Source organism: Melanerpes formicivorus, unplaced genomic scaffold, assembly GCF_026170545.1.
Source record: "Melanerpes formicivorus ecotype bairdi unplaced genomic scaffold, bMelFor1.0.p_v2 SCAF_59, whole genome shotgun sequence".
Classification (NCBI taxonomy): domain Eukaryota; kingdom Metazoa; phylum Chordata; class Aves; order Piciformes; family Picidae; genus Melanerpes; species Melanerpes formicivorus.
Window position 1 is genome coordinate 4,450,704 of NW_027142411.1, and position 27,177 is coordinate 4,477,880.

Sequence of the window (27,177 nt, forward strand, 5' to 3'; positions counted from 1 at the left end):
AATTATGTCGTGGAATGCTCTAAGCTGTAATTTACATTCCAGGGTCAGGGAGCATTCCTACTCAGTCGTTCCCCAGCTCAGCCCTTGCTAGTGAGCCCACATGGTCCATGTGTGCCTTGCACAGAACAGCACAGCCACCACCTGCAGCCAAAAGTGACAGTGATTTACAGAGGAACCTGCCACCAGTCCTAATGCAGTCCTCATCAAGCTCCCTTTATCCGGGTGAGGGGGAGGCACAGCCTCATCTGGTAGTTGTGAGAGTGTTGGGCGATGTACCCAGGACACTAAAGACGGGGAAAGAAGTCTGTTAGAGCTCTCTTGGCGTCTCCTGAATTTGCTCTAGAAATGAACCGTGTGTACCACTGTTGACTTCGATTCAGAAAGTCCACCAGCAACAAAGAAAGGCTGCACTGTGTCACCGGGCATGGCAGAAATTCCTAGTTAACATTTAACTGGATACATTCATCCAGTGTCTTTAGAACTGTTCAAAAAAGGAGCTAACAAAATCGAGAACAAACCTCAGCAGACTTCAGGAGACAACAGCAGGTATCTTTGGATTCCCATTTCTGAGCTGCTGACTCCAGTCTTCTTCCTTAGGAAGAGGCAGCAGAGGCAGAGCTTACCCGGGCTGCTCCGCTGAAGATGTCATCCCAAAGGTGTTTCTCCTTTCATAAAGAAACATTGTCCCTGCAGATTTTTTCCTGACAACTGTACTTCAAAGGGTGAAAAGAGAGAAAACAGGGGAGAGGGAGAAAGGCAAGCTTGGCAGTGCCAATGTAAGCATAGTGCTGTATTGCAGCTTTAACCACGAGATGCCCACATGGCTCTGCAGGCTGGGCCCGGCTGGCAACAGGAGCCAGTGGTGGTGAATTCTCGGCACCGGCGCCCGCTGGCAGTGTTTGTGACACCCGTAACAAGGGGAGAATTTCAAAGGCGTTTCCAGTTCGAACGTTGCAGACTTTACCATGTCCCGCAGCCGGGGCCAGCGCTGCCTTTCACCCACCCACCGCTGCCCCCTAACCAGGGGCCAGGGCCGGAGCCCCTCCAACTCCCAAGGCTCTGGGATCTCTCCTGGGCTCCTGTCCTGTCCCGCCCCCGGTAAGGTCGCGGGCCGGGGCAGAGGCCATGCCCGCAAGCCCACACGCACCCGATGCGTCAGTGCGCGCTCCGGCAGCGGGCCCCGGTGCGTGCTCCCCGCTGCCAGGGGCACTGCCCGCTCCGGGGAGCACCTCCTGGAGCAAGGTGCCTGCGCCACGGGACAGCCACCCGTGCTAACCTCATCTCCCCGAGGCAGGCTCCGAGCCCGGGGAAAGCTGGCGGCAGCCCCGCAGTGCCAGGGGAGCCCGGCCCGGGCGGCCACCCCATGGGGCCGTCGCCAGGAGAAGGCTGCGGGGAAGCGGCCAGAGGCGAGCAGCCCCTGTGGGGCCGCAGGCAGCCTCCGCCACGCTCCAGCGGAGCGCGGAGCACAGCCGCAGGGCCGGAGCCGCAGCGGGGCGCCGCTTCGCACCAGTCACAGCCACCGCCGGTCCTCGGGCGAGGGGCACTCACCCACAGCCCCACCCGGGCAGCCGGGGGCCGCCCGGCCATGGAGTTACCACGGGGAGCGGCCCCGAGGTGGCCGGCAGGACCTCGCCGGGGCCACTCTCCGGGACAGGAGAGGGACAGCGGCGTGGGGCGGGGCAGCTCCTCCCTGCCACCAGCGGAGGTGGAGCCGGGCGGCGCCGTGGGGCAGCGCCGGCATTTCCCGCAAGGTCGCGGCTCCCCGCAGCAGCTCTCGCCCGGCAGCCGGAGCGCAGGGGTAGCAGGCTCGCCCGGAGATGACGGACGCCCTCCCACCCCGCGGCTGCAGAGCAGCGGAACCGGCGGAGGACGGCTACTTTCGGAAGGTGGGAGTCTCGGGGGCCGTGGGCTCTTGTGCTGCCCGGGGCAGTCCTCTCTGCGGGTGCTTCGTGTTTGGCGGTCCCCTGTCCGCCGCTCGTTGGCCGCTTTCTCCTGGGCAGCGTCGTGAGCTCAGTCTTTTAGCAGTCCGCTGTGGCGGGGAGCTGCCTTGGGGTACGGGAAAGGAGGCGACTTGGGACCGTGGCTCTGGCAGAGAGCCTGTGCCCGGCCGGGGGCAGGGTTGTGCGCGGGGCCGAGCCGGGCGTACGCTTTAGGCTGGCGGCGGCATAGGAGGGGCGCTCCGCGGAGTCCCGGGCGGCCACAGCCGGTGCCACTGTCCGCTGTCCCAGGGCCAGACTTCACCGTGCAGGGCAGGGCCGCTCGTACCTCAACAAAACCAGCGCAACCCACCTTGGTTATTTTCGCTGTGCTGCTTCCTGCGCGCTCCTCCCTGCGCTCTCTAGCAATGGGCTTTATGCCTGGCAGAGTTGGCTGGGGTGAGGCAGCGCAGCTAACAGAGTCGTTAGGAAGCTTTTTATGAACATCTACCCTAATTACTTTTCAGACTGAGTGGGCGGCCATAAGCTGCACCCGAGTTCTTTCTGCACAACAGCAATTATACTTAAGTATCGCCTGCAATGCAGCCCTGGGGGCTGCTGCGAACTTCCCCACAGGACCAAGGCGGCGAGCGCCGTTCTCGGGGAGCTTTCGTTCTGCCTCCCCACGATGAGTTTTAAGTTCGCGCCTGTAACTGACTTCAAACAGGACTGTAGGTACACGGGGCTTTCAGTGTAGATTCTGGGTCTGAGACTACAAATTGTGCGTGTTACGGAGAAGGAAACACTCCATAGCTCAGGTTGTTGCTGCTCACCTCTGCACAAAGATACCCCACGATGAGCTTCAGCTCCTACCTGAGTTACACGGCAGGGAGGCCCTGCTGCCCTCTTCACAGGTTGTTTAGGTTTTTGCCCCTATTCATGAGCCTGCAGAAGCTTCAGCAGCAGCACTGCCCTTCAGCAAAGGGACTGTCTGCAGCTGAAAAGAGCGAAGATTTTACCTGTGCCAGCCATGCTGAGAGGAGTCTGTGCTGCTGTACGTAAAACTAGACAGAAACAAAACCTCTACCTAAGCTTGTCTGGTTTCTTCATCTGAGTAATCCTACATGTACTCTTCGCTGAGTAATCACTTCTTTCTTAGTAGTTCTGAGCAGGAAATCATGAAGTGTGGCAAAGTTGTAATTTAGAGTTTTCACAGCATTTTTCTGTAGTATGGGATGCTTGTAGTCTGTCTTGAGGCATCCTAGTAAAAAAGGTAACTTTTTATGAACTTGTTAAGTTAGATAAATCAACTTTTCAACCTGTTTGATGTTAATGATGGAGACTAACTGAAGTTGAATAGCCAAGTTGTACTTCATGAGTCACAAGAGGAATATGTACCATCTGAATGCAGTCTTGCTTGAAAGGCCGAGCTTATTTTCAATGGACTTGCCCTGTGTTAGGGATAAGTTCACTGAAACAGCATTGGTCACCTCATACCCTGGAAAGGAATTGTTTGGGGTTTTTCTCATATATGAACATGCTGTAAAATAAATTCTACACCTAATCATGAGCATCTTTCCCACATTTGAATCACTTATGTCTTAAAGCAGTAGAAAAGGGATAGGAATCTGATACTAGATAGATCTGGGTGAGCCAGTGTGTCAGTGGAACATTCTTTCCTCTGTGCACCTACATCTTAGGTTCGTCCAGCTCACTTTAATAGACACTGTGCAACACTGTCTGTATTACTGTACAATACTGTACAATACAGACACTGTATTAAAGTTGTAAACTTCAGGCTAGATGCTTAAAGCCTCCTGTCCCTCTGAGTTAAATGTAAGCAGGAAACCAGTACTCCTTGTTGTGCATTGGTGCCATGGTCTCAAGGACCAGAGCTTTCATTCTGACTTGGCAGTTCTAGGAGAAAGGGGGAGGGAAAAAACCCAAATGACAGAAACCCAACCCCCCAAACAATCTCACCCCTGGAATCTCAGATATAAGCTGTGAACCCAAGGAGGTACTTTGCACAGTATCTTTAGGCCTGCCATGCTCAGCCAAATGGCACCTTGGGTGACGTCACCTAACTGAAACCAGTGACGTCACCAGTGTGCATGGGGCTTGCCTTCGACCTCCCTTTGTGTCGCTTTCCCCTCCCTTTTTAAAATCACACTACTTCTTGGTTTCCTGAAAGGATTTGAAGGCTGGTTAACAGCTTTGTTGGTGCAGATCACATCAGTTTCCAGGGCTAGTCCTCATGGGTTTAGACCAAGAGACATTTCCTTAACTGACTGTTTTGTTCTGAAAGCAGTGGGGTAAGGTGAAGACACTTGCTTTGTTTCAGCCCTGCTCACAGGAGGGCTTCCAAGCATGACTGCACAGTGAGGTTGCCTTCTACACTCTGGCAGAACATGGTGCACAATGAAATTTTAACTGATAAAAATGATGCAGTTGATACAATACCCATTTGTTTTAGACTCTGGGTATTTTGGCAGCTGGATCGCTGTGGGAAGCCTGCTCAAAGTGGGCAGTGCTCTCTTGTGCATCATCGAAGCCTTAAATGCAGCCTACCAGAAAACAACCCTCAATATCCCCAAGCTGCAAATGTAAACCAACTTATTTACTTAATTCTTGTTTAGTGCTTTGTTTTCCCGGTAGGGAGGAGGCCCTGTAAAACTGTGACTCGTTCTGTGTAAAGGGCTATGACCAGGAATAGTGAAACACATACCCAGTCCTGTTTCCTGCTCTGCCTTGTGTTGCCACACTAGGAATTTAGGCTGGCTGTGACACTGCCAGGCGAGTCTAACACGATGAGTGGCAGCTGCTGTAGCCCACTTGTACCCTTCTTCAGACTCCTTCTCTCCATTCACTTCCAGCAGTGTCACAATTGCTCTGTAGGGACCTTTTCCTGTTCCCTACCCTATCTCTGTCCATTATCTTTCCTTTTTCCCCATGGCAAAGGCCTGTCATATTTATGTAGTAAAATTAAATTTGCCTTAAACCTGTAAGATGCTTTGAGCTATCTTAGATGTTGTGTTCTGTTTTGTTTTTTAATATCTAGTTGCAAGACAATTACTTGCACAGGATGTGTGCAGCCTGGTCAGTGTTGCCCCTACTCCCTTATCTCACCCCTCCAAAACAACCCTCTTTAACCGTTCGGTTAGCTGCAACTAAACTTGAGAGAAGAATTTTAGTTCTAAAAATAAAACTAACCACAAAATCCATATCCTGAAGAGGGGTTTTGCAAGGTGGAAGAAGCCCTTTACTTTGCAGCAAGAAGAAGATGGAGCTTTTGTCTAGAACTTTTTACTCTCTGGGAAGACAACACACTAGGAAACTGGTTCTGCTACTCTTTGTTTATCTCAGCCATCACATGCAGACAGCTTAGCTCAGGGTGTTCCATGGTGCACTGCCAGGGCAAACTGTACCTGTGCTCCTGGGTCCTGTGAGTGCTCTTGGACAGGCAGCCCTGCACCTCCCCCTCCTCCTCCTCTCTGCAGAGTTCCACATTCTTTCACTGTTCTGGCAGCAGCCTGTGAATCAGCCGTGCCTGTCCCACGCATCGATCTCAACAAATTCCGCCCCTGGTCCGTCTTCCCTGTGAAAGAACCTGGCCAGAAGACAAAAGTAATGATAAAAGCAACCCCCAATTTGTTGTAAAAGCAGAGCAAGACATTTAGAAAGGAAGGATTTTTCAGCAGTCAGTGAAGCAGATCTGTCCTTGGGTGCTGCTTTGCTCAGGTGAGAGCTTCTCTCACCTTTGGGGAAGTTACTCTTTAAGCATGCCATGACCCTGTGGATTGTTTGGCCTCTCACACCTCTTGCTGGTTTTGTAGTTACTTTTTAGTTCTTGTGGAAGAAACAACTTATTTCAAGCTGTGACTCCCCACACTTCCCACTAAACTACTAAGTTTTCACAAAGTAAATCTCAAAACACACTAATGCACACAACTCCAGGTGCTTATGAGGTGACACTCATCCAGTCACAGGATCCACATATTCCCTGGTCAGCCAGGACATTGCAGCAAATGACAAGAAAATGTCATAGTTCATTCTCCAAGCTCACCCTTTCTGCAGCTGTCCTAGCGTCTGCTGGGACAGCCCTAAGCATCCCATCTTCTTTGGTTGTTCTGGGCAGCAGTCCATGGTGCTGCATGCAGGCACAGCAGGAGGACAGCTGGCCTACCCAGCCTTTGGATTCTGATCAGTTCCTTTAAAGCCTTGGTTCCATCTATGAGGCTAGATACTTATCATACAGACCAAGCTGATGATTCAGAAACAGACAGTATATTTCAGTCCTCCCTGCCAGGGGAAAAGGCTAAAACCAGAGAACAGGCAGTTCCATACACGAGGCTGAGAATGATGATAGGTATGGTAACCAGCTTATGAATCAGTGCCTCCCTGTTTGACTCTCTCCTTCCCCTCCTTAGTTTTTGGGGTTTCCTCTGCAGGGCTTCCCCCCAGCTGTGGTTCATGTCTCAGTTCACCAACCTGCTACACCTGTGCTTCCACTGGGCTTTAGTCCCAGTCATTGGCAGCTAAGCAACCATCACCATTAGCACTGACACAGGAACATTTATTTTCTTGTTTCTGTCCTGTCAGACAAGTGGAAAGAGAACAAACAATACTGCAATGATTCATGCCACATCCACGCATTGCACACTAATTCACAAAACCTAAACCTGCAAGCAGGCCTTCATGTGAATCTAAGAATCATCTGAAACATGGTTGGTCAAGAGAGAGACCGTCAGTGGTGAAACACTAATTTTCATTTTGCTTAGTAAGAAGGGTGGGAAGATGGAATATTACATAGAAAATATCTACTTGGAATTTAATACAATAATCAGTTAGAAAACTTGGTATTATTTGGGGCCAGGCACTTGGAACTGAAGAACCTCATCTGGAATACTGTGTACAGCTCTGGAGCCCTCAATATAGGAAGGACATGGAGCTAATGGAGGAGGTCCAGAGGAGGGCCACAAAAATGGTCAGGGGGCTGGAACACCTCTGCTCTGAGGACAGGCTGAGGGAGCTGGGGGTGTTCAGCCTGGAGAAAAGAAGGCTCTGGGGAGACCTAAGAGCAGCCTGCCAGTACTTGAAAGGGCTACAGGAAGGATGGAGAGAGACTGTTTGCAAGGGCCTGTGGTGACAGGACCAGGGACAATGGCTTCAAACTAGAGAAAAGCAGATTTAGATTGGATATCAGGAAGAAGTTCTTCCCTACGAGGGTAATGGAACACTGGAACAGGTTGCCCAGGGAGGTGGTTGAGGCACCTTTCCTGGAGATATTCAAGGTGAGGCTCAATGAGGCCCTGGACAACCTGATCTAGTGGGGGATATCCCTGCTGACTGCAGGAAGGTTGGACTGGATGAATTTTGGAGGACCCTTCTGGCCTGGACCATTCTATGAATATTTGTTCATAGCAGAAGTAGCCCAGGCTCTGGGAGACTAGATCTTCTTCCTCCCTACCCCCCAGTTTAAAACACTTGTAGCATAGAACTAACACTGACATGCAAAGAGAAACTTCAGCTCCAGCAGTGGAGGAAGGTAAGGAAATAGACATCATAGTTCAGTGGGATTTAGGATCAGTTGTAGAAGCATGGCTGTGAACGCTGCTGTTTACTGCAGCTGAAGAAGTGAGGTAGGTGACACATGGTTAACCCCCTGGAGGTGCACAGCTGGCCTTACCACGCAGCACAGGTTGCACTGGCTGCAGAGGAATGTTTTAAGAAAGAAGGCACACCCAGTTTCAACTCTGTGTCACCTCCAGACACTGTGGTTCATCCTAAAAGTTCAAACCACTACTTCCTAAGTCATACTTAGGTTAATTTCAAATACTTACTGCCATTACTCACTGTCTGGCATTATTATTGTGTCCATCACAAATAGATTTTTGGTACTAAAAAATACTTCTGTCTTGAAGGAAGATCTTCCTGATGGCCAAATGAAATACAACTGCTTCTGTATTTGGGACCCATACTTTGGACAACTATCTTCCCTCTGTGATAGGTAATTTCTCAAGGCCTAGAGTCTAGACTTGGAAACTCACAACGCTGCTGCTCGTACCTCTCAGACTGCAGCATTTCAAGGTTCCTTCAGACGAGAGGCAAGCACGGTGCCCTGTGCAGAGACAAGATCTGTCCATCCAGAGTCAGCCTGCAGTACCTGATGGCAGTCTTGCCTAGCTACCCTCTCTGTCCTCTTGTACTCTGTAGAATAAAATCTCTCAGGAGCAATCAGGACTGCTTCCCAGCTCTGCCTGAGCTCCTGCAGTTGGGCTGGCTGTGCCTGCTCCCGCGGTGGCACTGAGAGCCCCCAGACATTCACACTGCAACTATCTGCCAGGTGTGTGTGGTATGTTTATAACTTGAAAATAAACCTGGCTGAATATCCTGCTGCCTTCCCTTAGGCATCAGTTCCAGCATGGGAACAATCCTATGTAATCTGCCCATGTACCCCATCAGTCAGAGGGCTGCTGTCAGACATGCAGACTTCCTCAGGGGGTGCCAGTTTAGTTGTCCAAAGTCAGTGCTTGTTTCTTTAAAGATGTTACCTGGCTAGGTACATAAATAACATATGGCAAAACCCATACTTCTTGATAGGATATTTTCAAGACTTGCCAGCTTCCTGATTCTGCAGCTCAGTAACTGCTATTCAACTAAGCAGGAAGGAATAAACTAACCAGGAAACTGAACTTCATGGTTGGTCAGGAGCTAAGTGTAATAATACTTAAGCACTTAAAACACTTTAATGCAGTACAGCTATGCTCTGAGGGGAAAAAAGGCTCTAAAACTGATAGTTGAGTTTGCTACTCGAATTGTCTTCACAGCAGTGTTACTCACTTGTCTTTCTTCTCTCCCCTCTTCCTCAGTGCACAACCAAAGCTTAAACCATACTCCATTCTTGGTCCTTTTTGCATCTCCCTCCATAAAAGCACTCTCTTGTTGCTATGTAGTAAATTTTACTGGTTGTGTTAGAAGCCAGGGTAAAATCTGGATCCCTCTCCAAGCTGTCTTGGCTGGGCAAAGAAACAGTAATTAAATGAAGCATCTGGCATGCTGTTGACAAGAGCTGAAGCAGTAGGTGTGGAAAACTCTGGGAAGCTTGGCTGACAGATATTATAATGAACTGAACACTGACCTTCTTGGGGTTGTCCAAATGGGAACCAAGTACCAATGCTGCCTGGGAAAGGAGTCTTCTGCACGGAGGAAAACAAAATGGACCTTCTCGTCTGCCAAATAACTTTTAAATACACAGAAGTTCTGCTTTACACAAGGGGAACCTTCCCCAGATTGTGTATTTCCCATATTTTTTTTCAGATAGTGGTTATTTTTCACTGTCTTCCATGCAGACTTCTGCCCATCAGTTTTACGGCAGCCTGATGACAATGGCGTTTAAGCCTGCAAATGAACACAAGTGAGCTGAGTGGCCCCATCGCTTGCGCAGATGTAAAAGCAGCATTTTTCCAGAGCTTAACTATGACTTACAGGCTGTGAGGAGTAAATGGGAGAGATGTGCTTGCAGAAGGTGAGCCTGTCCTGAAAACAGACTCCTCTATCCACAGAGAGCCTTTCATCAAGGAGCCCACAGTGCGGCACGCTAGGGGTGATACAGATACCTCAGTCTGACTGTCAGTGCCTTGTGCTCTGGAGCCCCAGAGCTGTTTTTGCAATAAAGCTTCATAAAGAGATTGGTGGCTGGTCCTGGCATGCAGGGAAACATCTCTGCCATTCTTTCTGTCCACAGGGTTTATGATCATTGCAATTTTGTACTTTGTTCAATGGGAACTTATTTGGTTTCTGGACCGGAGCTTGATCAAAGGTCCACTGAAATAAACCACCACCACTTATACTGAGCTTCATGAGCTTGGGGATCAGGCAGTTGATCTCCCAGAAGCAGAGCTGTAAAGATGTATTTGAATCATGTCCCAACACTTGTTTGGCATGCAGGAAGGGCAGGGAGTTTTGGCAAGAAGCTGCAGCTTTACAGCAGTGTGCAAAGCTGCTTTGGGTTAGGGCAGGGTAGACTAAAAGATTTGAGAGCATTTCCTGTGTGCAAAGAGCTGTGCAGATAAGCTGTGCTGTGCCAAAAAGAAGCTTGAGGCACGGAGAGAGAGGAACCTAGGGCAGGAGGCATAGGAGTAGCACTGAAGGTGTGAGCACCAGAGGGAACACGAGCAGAGATCCTTAGCGAGGTTCTGACAGCTGTGAGCAGTGGTGCCACCAAAGCCCCTTTGCTGATAGAGTTGTCTTCAAGGCTGCATACACCCCAGTGTAGAAGTCTGGCATGTTGCAAGGGTTAAGCAGAAGCTTTGCAGGAGTTACTGTCTAGTCAGAAACTGCTTTTATGAAAGCTGTTCAGACAGTGACACTCTGCCAGATTTGGGTACAATTGGAAAATAGCTTCAAAGGCATCTAGGGGAGAATAGATTGGCTCACACACGTACATAAGCCTTGAAACAAACCTTCTATGCCACTATCTGAAAGTGAAACGCTTTGGTCATGGTGTCTCACTTTTAAAGGCCATGTTTGAGAAAAGAAACACTCTGTCATTCATCACTGCTGTCAATGCAGTTAATTTGTATTCCTACAGAACCCATGCCATTACAGTTCATTTAAATTCAGTGTTACTCCTTTTTCAGTGTCTCTTCCAACAGCAACAAACCCCCTCATTTCCTTAATTCTAGGGATGTAATCCTCTGGCCGAGACTGGTCGAAGCAAACTGCAAAATCAAAGAGCTGTCCTAAACCAACAGATCTTAAGAGCTGTGAGAATGAGAGCTGGTGCTGAAAATCTGTTAAGGTATGTGCCATGACTTCCAACAGTGTTGTTACATTGCTTAGAAGGCTCTGAGCTCTTGCTTTCCCCCAGTCTGCCAATCTGCTCCCCTAACATGCTACATAAATTACTGCTGGAGATTTTTAATGCTGTAGCTCTGTTATCACCTGCTGTAAAGTCTGCCTTCAAAGCTCTGTGCTGTAGCAAATGAGCTGAATGTTGGACTGTCTCGTGCTGCTCTGTTTGATCAGCTTTACTGCTACCAACAATGGCAAGTGAACCTTGCTGAATATTGTAATGAGTCCTTAACTCAAAGAAAGGTATTGTCTGTGCTGCTGCTTTTGTCAAGATCCTTCAGCTCTGTGCTCCACAGTGGAAAGGACCCGTGTGTTTGTTCCGTGGGGGAGCTGTTCTCTTTGATTCTTAAGCTCAGAAGGGCCAGCAGGTCATTATTCAATTTATAAAGCGGGGAAGTTTCTTTTGAGAAAAACTAGCTCCTGATTCTCCCCACCTCCACTCTGTTACCTTCTTCTAGGAGAAGATTGCTTAATCCACAGACAGGACAGTGACTCTGGCTCAGATTCTTTGGGTTTGTTGATTAGTGGATCTGAAGAGAAGCTTGACCTTTAATCACACACAAAATTAGCACGTAGCAAGCCTTCCCTGTGTTTGTATGCTGTTATCTGGAGACTATGCCAGGCCCTCTCTTGACAGAAGAACCTCATAAATTCTGAACCATGAGCCTTGTATCATCTCTTAAGGAGATTAAAAAAATGTTAAAAATGCTGAGAATGCTGGCAAGGGGTCGGCCAAGTTTATGCACAACCCTTCTCCTCAGCAATAAAATCTGATGTGTCTCTTTCTGCAGAGCAACCACTAACAACAAAGTACGAGAGCAGGTACTACTGGAACTGAGTTTTCTAAATTCAGACCTGCAGATCTTAAAGGAGGAACTGGAAGGACTTAATATCTCAGTAGAAGTTTATCAAGACACAGCGTAAGTATAAAGCTCAAAGTTACTCGATCACTGACAGAGTCTCCTGTTTACCACTGGAAACAAAACTGTTTCTAGGTGAGTGTGACTGCTGGAAGTGGTGACGTGAGAGAACAGGGAGCTTGATAGGAAGAGAACACATTGGATGGTAGATTTGTTGACTAAGGGTTAGTCTGCATATTTGTCTTTCACTTGGGCAAGGTATGTACCACAAACCCTTAGATAGGGAGTTCCTTTAGGGAGGACTGACAGCTCATGGGGCTTTCTGGAGGGACACAGGGCAGGTAGCAGAGGTTCCAGTGCTAGAGTGGCTCAATGCACTCCAGGGCCAGCAAACCTAGTGACAGAATTATCTGTTCCTAAAAGCAGTGCACACAGCAGTCCTCTCTTTGGCTGGAGAACAGAAATCCAGCAGTGATTTGGAGCTCAGAACACACTTGGAGTGATCTTTAACGTGTGCTCTTCAGTGACAGAAATCTATAAAGTAGCTGGCTAGCCCAGATGTTTCTAGTAGAGGAGGTCATAATAGTTCCAAGACATGTCCCCAGCTTTAAAGAGCACACTAAACTTCAAATTGCAATGGATTCCTCAAAGATAAAGCTTCAAAGGTAAAGATTATTCATTGCCTGAATACTGCAAAGATTTATCGGTTTTGTTGCTTATGGAAGGGAGTGGTTGCTATTTGATTAACATCAGCAGCTCAAGACACAAATTGAAGGGTTTCATAGGAGGGGAGTATAATTCAGGGTCCCTTCTAAGCACTCATCTCAGTTAGATGGCAACCTCCAGGTGGACTACAAGGAATTCTTACTGTAGAGAGACTGAGCATGTTCCTAGTGGACTATTTTTCCAACTGATGCAAAATCTCAGTTTCATTTTTCTCAACAATAAACTTATGCTCCAGTTCCTGCCCTCTACCCACGTGTCTAACTTGGACAACTATTTGATGCAAAAATGGTTTTTAAGATTGTACCAGTCTCCATAGATGCATGCAAGCATAGAGAGCAGTGTGGAAGTTGAAGGGAGGAGAACAGGGCTCCAGGAGTACCATTCCTCTTAACCAAAAAATACTTACAATGTTTGGATTCTCAGTGAAGGGTGAGCAGGAGGTCAAACCCCAGGGCAGGCAGAAGCCTTGCAGCTGGACAGCAATGTGGTTTTTATTCTCTCCTGATCTTGCTTCCCCACTCTGGTTTGAATTGTGTTTCACCTTTCTGATGCTGTTCATGCTAAGCTCTAAACACTTTTTATGTTCTACCAACTAAGAGAATTCACTCCCTCTGCTCTCCAGCCCTTAAAAGCAGATAGCTGTTACTAGCTGCCCTCTGAGTCTCTCGTGTACAGGCAGCAACATGAGGTCACTCCTACAGGACTAGGTTATGCTGTGCTGTGTTACAGCAGGCCACAGGCTTGGCCTTTCTAGTCCTTGCACACAGCTGTACTGAGAAGCATAATGCCTTTTTTGCTCAGCTCTGGAAATCCAGGGTCACCTCCCTAACTATTCAGTGCTCCCAGGACATTAACTCCATGGGTGTGGTACCTTAGAAACGTCAGAAATAGAAATTCAGTTCCTTTGAGTGACAAAGGCTGGCGTCCACAGGGCCTGCGGGTGGTACTACACTACATACTCCACATGGTAAGTTAGGATTGCTTTTGTGAGTGTGTCACATCCTTAGAGGGAAAAAGCCTTGATGTAATCTGATGTAAAAGTGTTGTGGTTTCTTCTGAAAGCCTTACCAGAAACCAGGTTATTTGCATTACCTGCATTTTGGCTCTGCACCCTGGAAGGCCTTTGCAAGCAAACAGCCATCTTCTGATCGCACCAAGCAGTCTGAGGACTCCTCTTCTTCTGCTGAGGAAGCTGCACTCTTACTACTCCTACTTTGCTATGAAGGAATTTTCACCAGCAAGAAAGTAATTTGGCTGGCTTTGCTGGTTGGACCACAAATGAATCACAGCCATGGGATTTTTATAGCTGGTAATGGAATGCTCTAAGCAACGGTTAGAAAGGCAACCCTTCAGGAAACAGGCAAATGTTAGCTAAAGCTTCTAATTGCCTGATACTATCTGTTCAGCCTATTTGACAAACTATGTCTGGAAGTGCTTCTGATTCTTCTGGTTTAGAACTGGGTGACATGTAGAGTGGCAGTGGAACAGATGTAGTTTCTGAAGGATAAACAATGCCTTTTAATTCAGGTTTCTCCTATCAGCTAGTGTTGTTAACTAACATGATCTGGGTTCAAGTTTGTCATGCAGAGGTGTAGTCTCTTAAGGATTGGATTTTAAGTCCCAGTTCTCACCCTTATTGCCCTGTGATAATTTAGAGGTTGACTTGTTGAGAGGTTAACACCTAGCACTGTCTACAAACTCAGCAGTAGTCAGATTTCCTTGGCATGGACCTTTCTCTGCTCAATTTGGTACCCTTAGGCCCTGCTTTTCCCTGTGTTAGGCTCACCTTACTTCTACAGCTGAAACCACTGGTAGCAGGTAAAGAAACAATGATAACTATTAATAATCACCGTAGCTCTCATTGTGGCAGACCTCCTATTTTCTGTCCAGGCATCTTGTGCAGGTGTATAAAGGTCAAGCTAAATTGCAGGAAGCCATCTTCTGAGTCTCCTCTTTCCTTGAAGGACAAATAGGCTCAAATGAGAACAAACCAAACCAAGAAAGCACAGGTGAGTAACTTTCCTCACTCTCTTCTTCAGGAGGCACAGGCCATTAAGCAGACTCTCCTGGGCAGGAAGGAAGTGTTACAACTGTGTACCTTTAACCTGAACAGCCATCAGCACACTAACTTTGTGTCATCACATGAAACAACATGAGTTATCAACAGACAAGCAGAAAACAAGTTATTTTGGAATCTTTTTTGTTTTTCCCTAGAGAGACTTTCAGCATTCCCTTGGTACCTCTTGGCCTGAAGGAAACCAAAGAAGTAGACTTCACACTTCCCCTCAAGGTGAGTTTCAGTTACCAGAAATACCTGCCATTTCAGATTTGTTTCAAGAAGCAGAAGTGATTTCTGTACAACTCACCTTCGGTTTCATTTGTCCTAAAGCTCAGATCACAATGTGTTAAAAGGATAGGAAGTCAGAAGATGCTATAAGAAGTCCCACTTCAGAGACAACAGAGTCAAACCAAAGAGAATAAAAAATCCTCCCACAACTCTTGGTTCCAATAAGACTGTTGGTTAGCACTAAGTGTGAAAGGAAGTAGTACTGAAGATTTTACTCAGCACAATACAGTGCCACTCCAGCTTGGCCTAACCAAGTTCGCCGAGTTGGGAAGCAGTGCTGCATTAGCACTGCTTGTTTGCTGGCTCTTTGAGCCACCTTCTGTATTTTGGCTACCCTGTATTGTGCAAGGGCAAGCCATCTTGTAGCACCCTAGCACATGTCTCTGCTTTTCCTTCTGTTAATCTCCATGGCCACATTATGGTACCGCTCGATGCCGCTGCAGTTTTGTTAAGGGGAATTGCACTAACAGAGCCGACAAGAATTTGGCAGTCTCTTTGTTAGCAAGTTTTGATGGTCACTTGATTCCCTTGTTGTTTTAGCTAACTGGGTTTCTTTGTCCCTTTCCAAACCACTAAGTGGTGGTGTTTTAAAACCCGATGGAGTTGATGTAATAGGTATTTGGGTTCTTTGCACCAGACTGAAATTTCTTGTCTCAGGCATCAAATCAAGTTTCAAGTTGTACTCTCTTTCTGTAGTCTCATTGCTAGACGTTACTGTACTATTGACTGGCAGGGAGCAGACAACATGCAAATCACAAATCGGGTTGGTTTGTGGTGTCTGCAGCTGCAGGATCAGGTTCATTTTAGATAATTCTGTTTACTTTTTTTTAGGACTTTATTCTGGAACATTACAGTGAGGACAGTTCTGAGTATGAAGATGAAATAGCAGATCTCATGGATCTGAGACAAGTAAGTTCAAGTATGGGACACCACAAGGTCTTTTAATGTGCAGTTGTAATTACAGCGTTTGTGTGGCGTCAGGGTATGGCACTGTTACTTACAACTTACCCTTAGCTCACCCTCTTCTTTCTGACTTCATTTCTGAGATCTGGAACATGAATCTCCATGGTCCAAGAGCTTTATGATCTGAGTAGAGAACAAGTGCAGTTAGACAAAGTGCTTGAGCCATAACACAACTTTGTAAATCTTGTAAATCTAAGATTTATCTTTAAAGTATTTTTAGCTTGGCAGGAAGAGTGTTGAAGTGAATGAGTGGCAAGACTGTCGCAGAATGGTAATTGTCAACTGTTGTTTGTTTCCTGTCTTGTGCTAGAAACAAACTGGTTTTGTTGCTTTCATAACATAGCTATAGTCTTTCTTTCACCAGCCCTGAGACTTGTCCTACAGACCGCTTTTGCTTCCTGAGTGAACTCTGGGGCTTTGCCAAACAGACCCTCTTTGCTCCCTTAAAAGCTATGTGCTACTTGCGTGCAGCTGAAAAACTCTGATTTGAAATGCATCCATATTGCCTTCAGCTGACATCTCAAACTCCCCACATTTCTATGATCTGCAGAAGTCCAAAGGAATTAGAGCCCTGTCCTTGGTGTTTCAGTATTCACACTGTAACTCAACAGAATCCACTTTCTTTTCTCTGTCCTGATGAAGGCCTGCCGCACTCCCAGCCGAGATGAAGCTGGCGTTGAGATGCTGATAAGCTATTTCCTTCAACTTGGTTATGTAGAGAACAGATTTTTCCCACCCACCAGGCACGTGGGAGTTTTATTTACATGGTAAGTGTGTGCCTCATCTTGCTCCTTTCTCTCTCTCTCTTTCTCTCTTTTTTTCAGCACACTGTTAACCATTAACAGCCTTCTGTTTAAAATGAGCATGTCAGTGAGTTTCTGCCCCTGCAGTTCCCTGCAATGTGGTGTCAGGGCTTTTCTGAGGTTGAGAACGAACCCTGTTCATGCTCATTGTGAAGCCACTGGCTAGACTGTGATTTGGGCTGCAGGTTAGCACAAGGGGAAAACAGAAAAAATTAATCTTCATTATGGACAGCTGCAGATATTTCCTGGACTCAGAACCTTGGTGCAAAAAAGTAGATGGGGAATGGATCAGACCTTAATGCCTCCCCTTGAATTTGTTAAGAGTACTTGGGCCAGAAGAGAGGAGCAGCTTGATTTATTACAGCAATGGGCAAAGTTTGACTCTGAATTGAGAATATTTAAAATTAAAAATGATGACTGCCATGCAGCCACGAGGGACTGCTCAATTTTTAGTCATAACTGCAAGAAGAAAGTTTAAAATGAGCTATAGAGGACCTAACGATGCCAAAGCTGATCTTGGGCAACATCTGAGTACAGGAACTTGGCAGGACGTATGGATGCTGCCCCTCAGATGTTCTACAGGCACTTCTGAGTCAGACAGAACATGCCTATGGAGGCCCTGCTGAAAACTAAGCCCAAAGCTGTTCTCTGGCTTGCAGCACTCAGCTTGTCCTCGCAGCACATCGTGCTATTCCTGTTCACCTTCACTTGCACTGGAGCAGAACAGTGATTAAGAATTCCACTGTGCTTTAGGAAAACCAGAAGGATAATGTCTGTGGCTTCAGTGGACTCTGCTCATCTTAACACCTTAATATTTGTTTCCCAAGGTATGATTCCTTCACAGGTGTCCCAGTGTGCCAGCAAAATCTGCTGCTTGAAAAAGCTAGTATTTTATTCAATATTGGAGCCCTCTATACCCAGATTGGAACAAGATGCAATCGCCAGACCCAGGCTGGACTTGAAAATGCTGTTGATGCTTTTCAGAGAGCTGCAGGTAGAAATTTTAAAGTATTGGGAAGGTCTTTGTGCAAATATTCCTAATCTCAGCCTGACATCCTGCAGGTTTTTGCAGTGCCCACTGGTTTTGTTACACAAAAAAGGAGGAATAGGGAGATTAAAAAAGCTAGGTGAAGAGCTGAGAGAAAGCTGAAATTCAAAACCTGTAACTGCAGCCTGAGCCTGCAGATAAAAGCAGTGAATGCTGTGGTTAACGATTAATGAGCTGCAGCTCAAAGGTCTCACCAGCAGCCCTAGGTAAAGTGCTTCAGTGTGCATTCTTTGTTACAGCGACACAGCTGCCCTAACCTCAGTGATACTGCAGTGGTGTAAAATCTGTACAAGACAACTGAAAGGACTGAAAACCTCACTTTCCATATAGCCTCTTAGAAATTAATCTTACTGTGTTCTCTAGTAAAGTTTGCAATTCACTGGATGTTGGCTACATATTTTCCATAGATTCCAAAGGCAAACAGCTTCAAAATAATCAATTTCTGTCCCAAGTGAAGAAAAATACAAATTCTACTACAGGGAAGCATGTCCTGTGAACTAACATGCTGTAGAAGCTTTTGTCTTATGGTGTTTTTTTGCCAAGTGGACTTTCTAACTTTTTGTAAATGTCAGCTGTGCTGCACATAATGACACAGACCTGTGCAGTGAGGTTGTAGTGTAAGATTTACTGCTGCACCGACAATCTATGGCTGCTGGCTTCCAGTGTAGGGGGAGCTTTTTCAGATAAAAATGCTGGATTGTCCTAAGCCCCCTGTTTGGAGAATGCACAGCTATCAGAAACAAATTGATAGTATTTATTAATGCATTCATTAAGTGAATTGGTTTTCAGACTTTGTATTTAGTTGACTAAAAGAAGTTTCAGTACTTGAGCAGTTTCATTGTTCTGCTGCTGCTCTTCCCCCCATTTTGCAAGTAGTAATAATAAAATTTTTTAAAAAATCAGTGCTTTCCACTTCAGTGTATTTGCAGAACAGAATTAATTCACAAATGGAAACGCATCATTTGTTACCTCAGTACCTTTGCGGGGCCTCAGAGCAATCTGCTCAGGAGGCGTTTCATTGTACCTGTGCATGGCTCCGTGACACCCTTTGCGGATCCAGTTTTAACCCTTTCTCCCTGCTGAGTGGAAAATGGTGCACAGTTTAACCTCAGCCAAGCTCTCAGTGTTGAGAATGGGGAAAAAAACCCCAACAATTCCCCTCTGTACTTTTGGTTGATATCAGTAGGGCACTGCATCAGTACTTGGGATGTGCCTGGCCATTGAGGGTTGGGGGTTTGTTGGTGCAAAAAGGCACGGATGGCTATAACTCAAGTGTGTGTAGGGGCATGTGAGTAAGAAAAGATGCAAGTGTAACAGAGAAGATGAAAAATCCCAGAAACTGCTAGTAGGAATATGGGCATGGACAGAACTGGGTGGAAAGAAGTCTTACAGAAGCTGGGACACTTCAAAAGCAGAGGTCTTACCACTTCTCTTTGGTGGTGTTATCGGCAATTAGCAGGCCAGCAGAGCTCACTGAAGTAGGTGAAGGCAGTGCTTCCACCCTGAAACTGTTTCTGCCTATCTGCACTGTTTGGCTTTCATTTGACAAATGACAGAAACATTGCAACCAACTCTCTGAAGCAGTATTGAATTTTACTCTACCGTTGTAGATTACTTACAGGAATGGAACTGAGCTTTCATTGGGACACAAAACGCACTCAGCAGCATCTGAAAAGGAGATTCACAATTATTTAAGTTTATATGTTTGTGTCTTCCCTTCTGTCCAAGGGTTTTACTGTCACCTCCTCATAGCTGTGTGCACTTCTTTTTCTTTCTTGTGCTGTGCATAAGCCCTAGCCCCCCCCCGCCATGTACAAGTCACATTCACTTCATCACAGCTTTATGGTCAGTCCCAAGAATTGTTACAAGGAAATTTGAAGACATTACCCTTGAAACTTACAGCTTCTGGTGCTCCTCTGAACTGTAATCTTGGAAACCATGCCTGGGGATGTTTAATGGGAATGCAAAGCAAAACCTGTAGGTCAGTTTAATTTCCTGTGTACTAAGATGCCTTCAGATTGCTGCAGTGCAATTCTATAAAGTATGCTCCCAAAGACAGTTAGGAAGGTACATGCTCGCTTCTTTCTCTCCGTGTAATGCTGACAAAACCATCTTGTAATTCCAGGAGTCCTAAGCTACTTAAAGGAGACCTTTACTCACACCCCAAGCTATGACATGAGCCCAGCCATGCTGAATGTGCTAGTGAAAATGCTGCTTGCCCAGGCTCAGGAGTGTGTTTTTGAGCAGATCGGTCTCCCAGGGATACGCAATGAGTTTTTCACACTAGTGAAAATGACACAGGAAGCTGCCAAGGTAAAATCTACTCTGTAAAATAACTATATACAGTGCTGAGTTAATAGCTGCAGCCTCCAGTAAAATTAACAGAATAAATTAAACCTAAATGCTAACCACTGGGACTGAAAAGCTGAAGTAACAAGGGAGCTGCACAGAATCACAGCCTTCCAGAAGATGCAGACGTGAACAGCTGCCATTTATTGGTTTGGAACTGCTGAGATTTTATAAAAATTCATAATCTATGAAGTTCACCAGAAACATGCCAGAACACTTGGACTTGCCAGAGGTTTTTTGCAAGCTATTTATCAGTATTACTCCTTTGAAGAGTACAGATCTTGTCCACAGAACAGCATACAAAAGGACAGGGTTGTTTGTGTAGCTCTCTGTATTGAACACAACCAGTAGCTGGGGGTTATGCAAACCTAAAAGCTGAAGTCCAAAAGAACAACTAAATTGTAACTGGGGGAAGGACCCTGATGTGCAGTCAGATTGCCAGCTGCAGCCTTTGGACTTACCTGACAAGTGTTTGGGGCAGGTTGTGCCCCAACAGGTTGACATCAAAGACTGGGTACGCCAGCAAGATCTGAATGTGCTTTCTGAGCCATTTCAGAGCAGCAGGTCTGTAACTGGTTCTGTACCAAATAAATGGGCAGAGCCTCTCCTCCCAAGCCTGTAAAGCCCCCCTGCATTATCTGCAGGACTGATCAGCTACAGGAGAAGGATTTTTGGATTCTGTCAGCTGGAGCTGTTTGATCCACTCACTGCTTGAAAAGCTATTGAATTTACTCTGCATGGAGGATAGCAGCCCAGCTTTAACTAAGCCACACAAACTTAAGGCTAGGTATGACCCCCCCCAGTTTCAGAAGTGAAGCACAAGCCTACTGTGTAAGTAATGTGCTTCAATGTACTTGTAAATTAGAAATGTTTAATCTGTGGTGATTTATTGAACCCTGAAGCCATGCAGATTGACTGACTCAGTCTATCTGTTCTTGTACAAAACTTACTTTTCTTGTAAGACAAAAGGCAATGATGGAACTTCAGATTTTCTCAAAACTTATTTCCAACCCACTCTAACCTTTTTTAATAACCTTCTTTGATGTGATGCACATAAAGCTATTTTAAGGCTGGAAAGAATATCCCTTACCTGACCACCTAATAACTAATGTTAAATTGTTAAATTCTCAAACTTGAGTTCTGTGCTTTATTTCAGGTGGGAGAGGTTTACATGCTGGTTGACACTGCAATGAATCAGGAACCAGTGAAAGAGAACATCCCCTACTCCTGGTCTAAGCTGGCACAGATAAAGTCAGACCATTACAAAGCTCTGGCACATTACTTCATTGCCACCTTTCTGTGCGACCACGAACGTAAGAGTTACACATTTTCTGTATATTCATCTGAAGAGCAGCAAGCACACCAACAGTCCTCATTTGCTCTAAGACTAGGAGTCAGGAACTTTGGGGGTTTCAATGTATGTCAATTTCTGGTCATTTCCCTGTCCAGACATGAGGCCATGCTTTTTTGTCCTTTACAAAAGAATGTGAAAGTTAATAAACTACCTTGGTACAGAAGCCAAATAAATATTCCATCTGTTACATGCTATTACATTGTTCAGTTCCTGTCAGTGTGTTCTGGCACATCAGTATTGCTTGCATACTGCAGGTGATAAAACTGATAAAAGTCCTAAGAACTTGAAATGTCCATCAATAGATACGTGTAAAAATCTCTGGCTGCATTTGGAGAGAAGGCAGCAATAACCACACAGCACCACACCTACAGGAACAGTCCCCAGAGGTTCGTAATGTTCTCTGTCGACTGTTGCAGTGCAGGCTGGCGATGATGAGGACCAGCAAGAGAAAGCCTTGTCCCAGCTGTACAACCACATGCCTGAAGGACTGGTGGCTCTCAGCCTTTTAAAGGACAAAGTCCAGAGAAAACAATTAGGTAAGTGGCAGCTATTGTTTGAGAAGTGCCTGGGTTTTACCTGGGTTTGCTGTCTCTGGAGGATGAGCCAGAGTCTCTCTGTGTTTGTGCAGGGAAGGCGCATCTGCGCAAAGCTGTGGTGTGCCACGAGGAAGCCCTGAGAGTCTGCGGGCTGTGCAAGAAGCTTCGAAACATTGATGTGCTTCAGGAGGTTCTGACAGCTGCTCACAAGCGCTCACTGCTCAAATATTCTCAGCAGGAGACAGAGGATGACTTTCTCAGCCTAATCCAGGCTCCAGACATCGCTGGTGAGTATGCAGTGCTAGCAGTAAAAGGTATCTCACTTGCCTGCCCCCATGGGACCTGCCCCATGTACGACATGCATCCATCCACAACAGAAACAAGGTACTGGTTATAAACTGTACCTGTCTGCTCAGATTCCTTCCAGATCAATTAGTTTGTTAGAGCTGCTTCACAGTGTTTCTGGCCACTTCATTTTCCAGGGTAGGTAACAGTGCTTATTATTTACAATTCAGCTTTTATTTGCTGACTGTATCGTGAGCTAGAAACAGTGGGCAAACTTTTAACAGCTGAAATCACCCAGAGGAGAAGCAGTACCTGCCTCTGGGAGCACAACTCTTGCCTGGTCTAAGTTGGTAACTCAATTTGATTGCTGTTGGTTCTTCCTATCTCAGTCCAGCTCCTCCAACTCTTTACACTGGAAGCAGTGGGAAAGAATGAGAGCTGGTTTTAAATATTTGTCAAAGGCAAACAAAGAGGATGATAACCTGGGCTCATTTGGATGGATTGAGTTCAGGTTTCTGTATTGATGCTATGAGCTCATGTGGCCGTTTGAGGCTGTGCCTTTAAGAAAGGGACAGTGCTGGAACACTCTGGCTGAATGTTTTGGAATAATAACGAAAACAATCAGATATTCTAAAGGAATTTCTTTGGTAGATCGGTAGAATGCAACTTTAAGTTTTGAGTTCAGTTGGAATTTTTCTCTGTTTTCTCTCTGTCCTGCTTTTCCAGCCTGAGCAGCCGGAGTTCTGACCTTGGATAAGATCAGCACTAAACCTGCATGCGCTTTTTTGAGGCCTAACAAAATTTCATCCTTATTAATCACCTTTTCTCTCTCTCTAGCCCTTTTTGGAAAAAAAGGGAGGTAGGGGGAGAGAGGGGGGTACAGAGGGGGAACCTTCCTCTGTCCGGAGGAGGGGATTTTGTTCTTTTTTTTTTCCTGTGCTGAATATTTCTGTATACATATTGTAAATACTGTATATACTGTGTATATCTAACCTGCATTTTTCACATTGCTTGTAAAATACAGCAGTTCCTTTGCTTCTCTTACTGAGTTAGCTGTGGTTTGTTTTTTTTCCTCTTTGTGGGGGAGAGAAAGCTAGGCCTTCTCTCTCAACCCACTACAGCTCAGAAGAAATTTTTAAGGCAGTCTTTGCACATTTCTGCAAGAATGAGTTTTTCTGCAGCCTGGGCAAAACACAGGAGAAATTCCTATCTGGCTTGGAACACAAGAAAAATAAATTTGTACCTCTTTTAAGTAATACTTAAATTAAAATTAACTTGGTTTTTGTTTTTTTAGCTAAAACAGAGCACAAAATAGAAATCATTGCGCCACAGTTTTCCAAGGTCAAAGTGAAGGACTTCTTTCACAGGCTGGTATGTGATGTACTCCTGCTGACCCACCTCTCTTGCTCTGCTAGCAAACAGGAGGGAAGGGACACAAGTATTACACCCTGAAAAATGACCCTGCAGTAAATAGGTTTTCCAGAAGTTATTGGAGAGATCACTCCTTGCTTCAGAGGTGTAAGTCCACTTGAGGCTAGTAAAGAATCAGAGTGCCAGTCATGTGGGGCTTTACATAGCACTTACCCTTGATAACCTTCCTAGAAGCTCCCTGAAGTGTCAGTGGGTAACTGCACACCTTTTGGAGGTGGGGAGAAGCAGCTGAAGCTGGGCAGCAGAAGGTGTGATGGTGTGTGCTACACAGACAGCCTTTCCGGTGGCTCTGTGTTATCAGTGAGCAAAGGGAACTGGGAATTGTGGTTAGGATCAGCACATGAAATGTTTCATGAAACAATTTATCTCCTCCAAATTGGAGTCATACAAGACCTTGGAGTTTGCTGCAGTCAGAGATCTCAGAACAACTTGGCATTTTGTCTCATCCCACTCTGAAGCATCACCTGAACAGTCATGAAGTAAAGCTGACCACATCAGGGAACATCTTAAATTTTGGGGTAAATCTCATTGTTCTAGCTACTTCCACTGAAATGGAAGTTAACTTGAGTAAAAGCTACACAAGATGAGCCTAAAGCATTGTAATGTAAAAAATTAGACATTGCTTACCTACAAATGAGAGTAACCCACAGTGTGCCTGCTGCTGTCGCCTCCAGGGCCCACTGGCAGTGTTCTCAGCCAGGCAGCGATGGACAGCTCCACGTCCCATTCGCATCCACCATGAAGCAGGAGCGCTGGGATTCAGTCTTAAAGGAGGTTCACCAGTCCAGATCTATTGTCTTGATCCAGTTTGTTCTGCAGCAGTAAGTACAATGGTGCAATATTGACAATCTCTGTCCAGACACCACCATTACAGTGTTTGTGTGTAACTTTGGCTTGTCCATACTAGTCTGTGATTCATTGAGTTCTAGTATACAGCAGTGTAGTCAGCTCATGCAAGCTGAACCTTAGGTGTCAAGAGTATCCTCATCCCTGACATCACATTAAACTAGAGCCGCATTTCTCCCCCTGTTCACACTTAACAGATAAAACTTCCCCAAACCCAGAAGTTATTCCACATTTAATTCAGAAAGTTAGAAGAGATGAAGGATTTACAGAGTAGCAACAACAAAGATGAGGATCAGGAAGGGAAGGCAAAGTAGTATGTGCCCAAGATAAAAGAGGGGAAATAACATGTTATTGCTTCGAATAGGTTGTTCTTTTGAAGGAAACAACAAAGGGATAAAGCAGCACACAGTGATGACCAGAGTTTAGCTACAGGAAAGGCTAACGTCAGGAAAACATCCAATGGGGGATGATGCGGTGGTAAAAAACAGGTTTCACTTGCTTCAGGAGAGAAGTGAAAAGGTCATAAAGAAGAGGTTAAGTGAGCATGCCTTAATCACACGTAGCAGTGGCTAAGCCACACAGGTAACTCGTGTGCTTCAGGGAGTTGCATGGTTCTGTGCTCACCTCTGTTCCACCTCTGGCCAGACAGTGGCTTTACAGCAGCTAAGAGAGAAGTGCCTTTAGGGCAGATACTGGATGATGACAAAAATGTTTCATGCATCTTTATGGTTCTAGATAATGACTTGTGCACAATTTTTCTGACAGGCAATGGGCCTGAAGGAAGGTGACTACGTTGTTTCAGTTGGTGGGGTGGACTGCAAGTGGCTTGGAGTGAATGAGGTGCTGGAAAAACTGAAAAGCGTGGGAGAGCAGCCCATTGAGATGGAGGTGGTCAGCTGCCAGGACACAGCAGCCTCCATGGTATGTGATGTGTTTTACAGATGGCACACCTGAGAGTTTTTTCAGTGCCCCTGACTGTTTACTTCGATGTAGTCAGCCATCCCATTCCACCAGGGAACATGTGAAGCATTCAGGCATGTGCTCAGTTTTAAACAGTCCGTTTCAATCATCAGGACTTCACAAGCTGAAGTACAGTCTGGGTCCATAGGAATCATTGGGTGAGGGGTTTCTTGTAGTGAAGCTACTTTGATTGCATTATAAATTTCAGGGCGTATTTTATGTTCCCCTAACTTGTCCCAGAGGATGGAAAAATGACCCTGTCCAGCACTGGCATAGCACAGTGAAACAAAACTGGAATGAAATAGGACATCCAAGACCACACGCTTTATTTTTATGCACCGTTAACATCAATAATCTGTGACATTTTACTGGGGCACTGATGCATGTAGGTATCCTTTATTTTGGTGGATTTTGACTATCTAGTCAGTTACTAAGCTACTGTAGAAGCTTTAGACCACTGAAAAATGATCACAAGATTTAAACATGTTAAGCTCTAAATAACTTAAACTTGTTTGCAGTGTCAGAGAAACCATAGTTCAGCTAAATCCACTGTTTCATGCTTCTAACATTCCCTGGCAAGCTTAGACACTGAAATACTGTTGCCTTAAAAGTGATCAAAGTGCTCTTAGTACTGCTAGGTTTTCTACTTGTTTAAGCTGATTTTCCCTACTGAAAATCAGGAATTGCACACCTGCCCTTCTGAATTGCTACTGGAAACAAAAGGCTGGAACAGAAACAAACTGCTGCAGGGCGCAGCTGAGATAAGGCAGCAAATCCCAAAAGAATGTCCTACACTAGCTCTTGTCACAGTTGCAGTGAACATGGAACCTAAACAAGGACAGCAAAGATGACTCCTCAGAGCTTTGTGCAAGACCTACCTAGCTAAGCTTTGCAGAGGTCAGTGTAGCTACCATGGAGCTAGGCTAGAAGCCAGTGGGCACCATGGCATAGTCCACGCAAGAGACCCAAGTGTCCCTGCACACTGCTTCCTATACCCGAGCCTACACGGGCAGAACGCCTGAGCCACAGCACTCTGAAGAGCCTTGTGTTCCCTTAGAATGTCATTAGCACAGAGAGCTTGCTGTCCTCTGCCTTGGAAGACTATCTGCACAGTAACCTTTTGTTAGCTTCAAATTTTGACCCATTTTGGGTGACTGATTCTTACGCTTCTCTTTTTCCTACAGCATAGTAAGAGTGCAACTTATTCTGTGGGAATGCAGAAGACCTACTCCTTAATCTGTTTAGCCATGGAAGAGGATAAGATTGGTCAGACTAAGAAAACCCCTCTGAAACTGCCTTTTCTAAGTTGGGGAACTAAGAATAGGCAGAAAGCTGCAAGCACCCTCTGTCTTCCTTCAGCTGTGGCTGGAAGTTCCCACATTAAGAAGAAGCTTTCTCCCTTCACACTTCTGAATTCAGAAAGCTCATTGTACTGAGTCTCTCCTCAGGACCTGTTACCATGTTATTTTTCTTTCAGATGTCAGATGTATATAAAAACATTGAGCAGTTTTCTCTTTAGATGTGTGTGTATGAGTTCAGACAAGTGCTGCTGGCTGTACTGTGCATTGAGCCACTACAGAAGTCAGGGGCTAGCAAAAACTGTAAAACTGAAGTATGTGAAGCTAGAATGAAGCAGTTTGGGAGGTCTGCAATAACAAGTTGTAGATATCATAGCTTACAGGACTGAATTCCTTTGGAATTTCAAAATACAGTATGATGACTAGTATTTTATAACTATGATAATGGGAGTTATTTATTACAGACTCGATGCTGCATGCACAATAGGGGACACGGTAAAGGATGAATTTGCTGTAAAAGTGTAGAGCCAACACTAAACCACTGAACACTATAAAGTTACCTTGTCACAGCACAGGCAAGGCAGAAGAATGTTCCTCAGATA

The 27,177-nt window shown here is 45.8% G+C and overlaps 1 protein-coding gene across 1 annotated transcript; it reads left to right on the forward strand.

Annotated features, from left to right (window-relative positions):
- The first annotated feature begins 1,758 nt into the window (after positions 1 to 1,758).
- Positions 1,759 to 26,713, forward strand: RHPN2 (rhophilin Rho GTPase binding protein 2). Its single transcript, XM_068161691.1, has 15 exons — positions 1,759 to 1,886; positions 10,601 to 10,716; positions 11,561 to 11,689; positions 14,570 to 14,645; positions 15,534 to 15,611; positions 16,308 to 16,432; positions 17,296 to 17,462; positions 19,642 to 19,829; positions 21,022 to 21,178; positions 21,636 to 21,755; positions 21,848 to 22,042; positions 23,335 to 23,411; positions 24,146 to 24,292; positions 25,083 to 25,238; positions 26,462 to 26,713. The coding sequence occupies exons 1-15, from the start codon at positions 1,818 to 1,820 to the stop codon at positions 26,711 to 26,713; spliced, it is 2,052 nt and encodes a 683-aa protein (XP_068017792.1). The 5' UTR covers positions 1,759 to 1,817.
- The last annotated feature ends 464 nt before the right edge of the window (positions 26,714 to 27,177 follow it).

What these genes read in the sequence shown, in the direction of transcription:
- RHPN2 (XM_068161691.1), top strand. Translation starts at nt 1,818, where the DNA reads ATGACGGACGCCCTCCCACCCCGCGGCTGCAGAGCAGCGGAACCGGCG. An exon ending in CCAGGCTCCAGACATCGCTG is followed by an intron (nt 22,043 to 23,334) that starts GTGAGTATGCAG and finishes TTGTTTTTTTAG; the next exon opens with CTAAAACAGAGCACAAAATA. An exon ending in AGGACACAGCAGCCTCCATG is followed by an intron (nt 25,239 to 26,461) that starts GTATGTGATGTG and finishes TTTTTCCTACAG; the next exon opens with CATAGTAAGAGTGCAACTTA.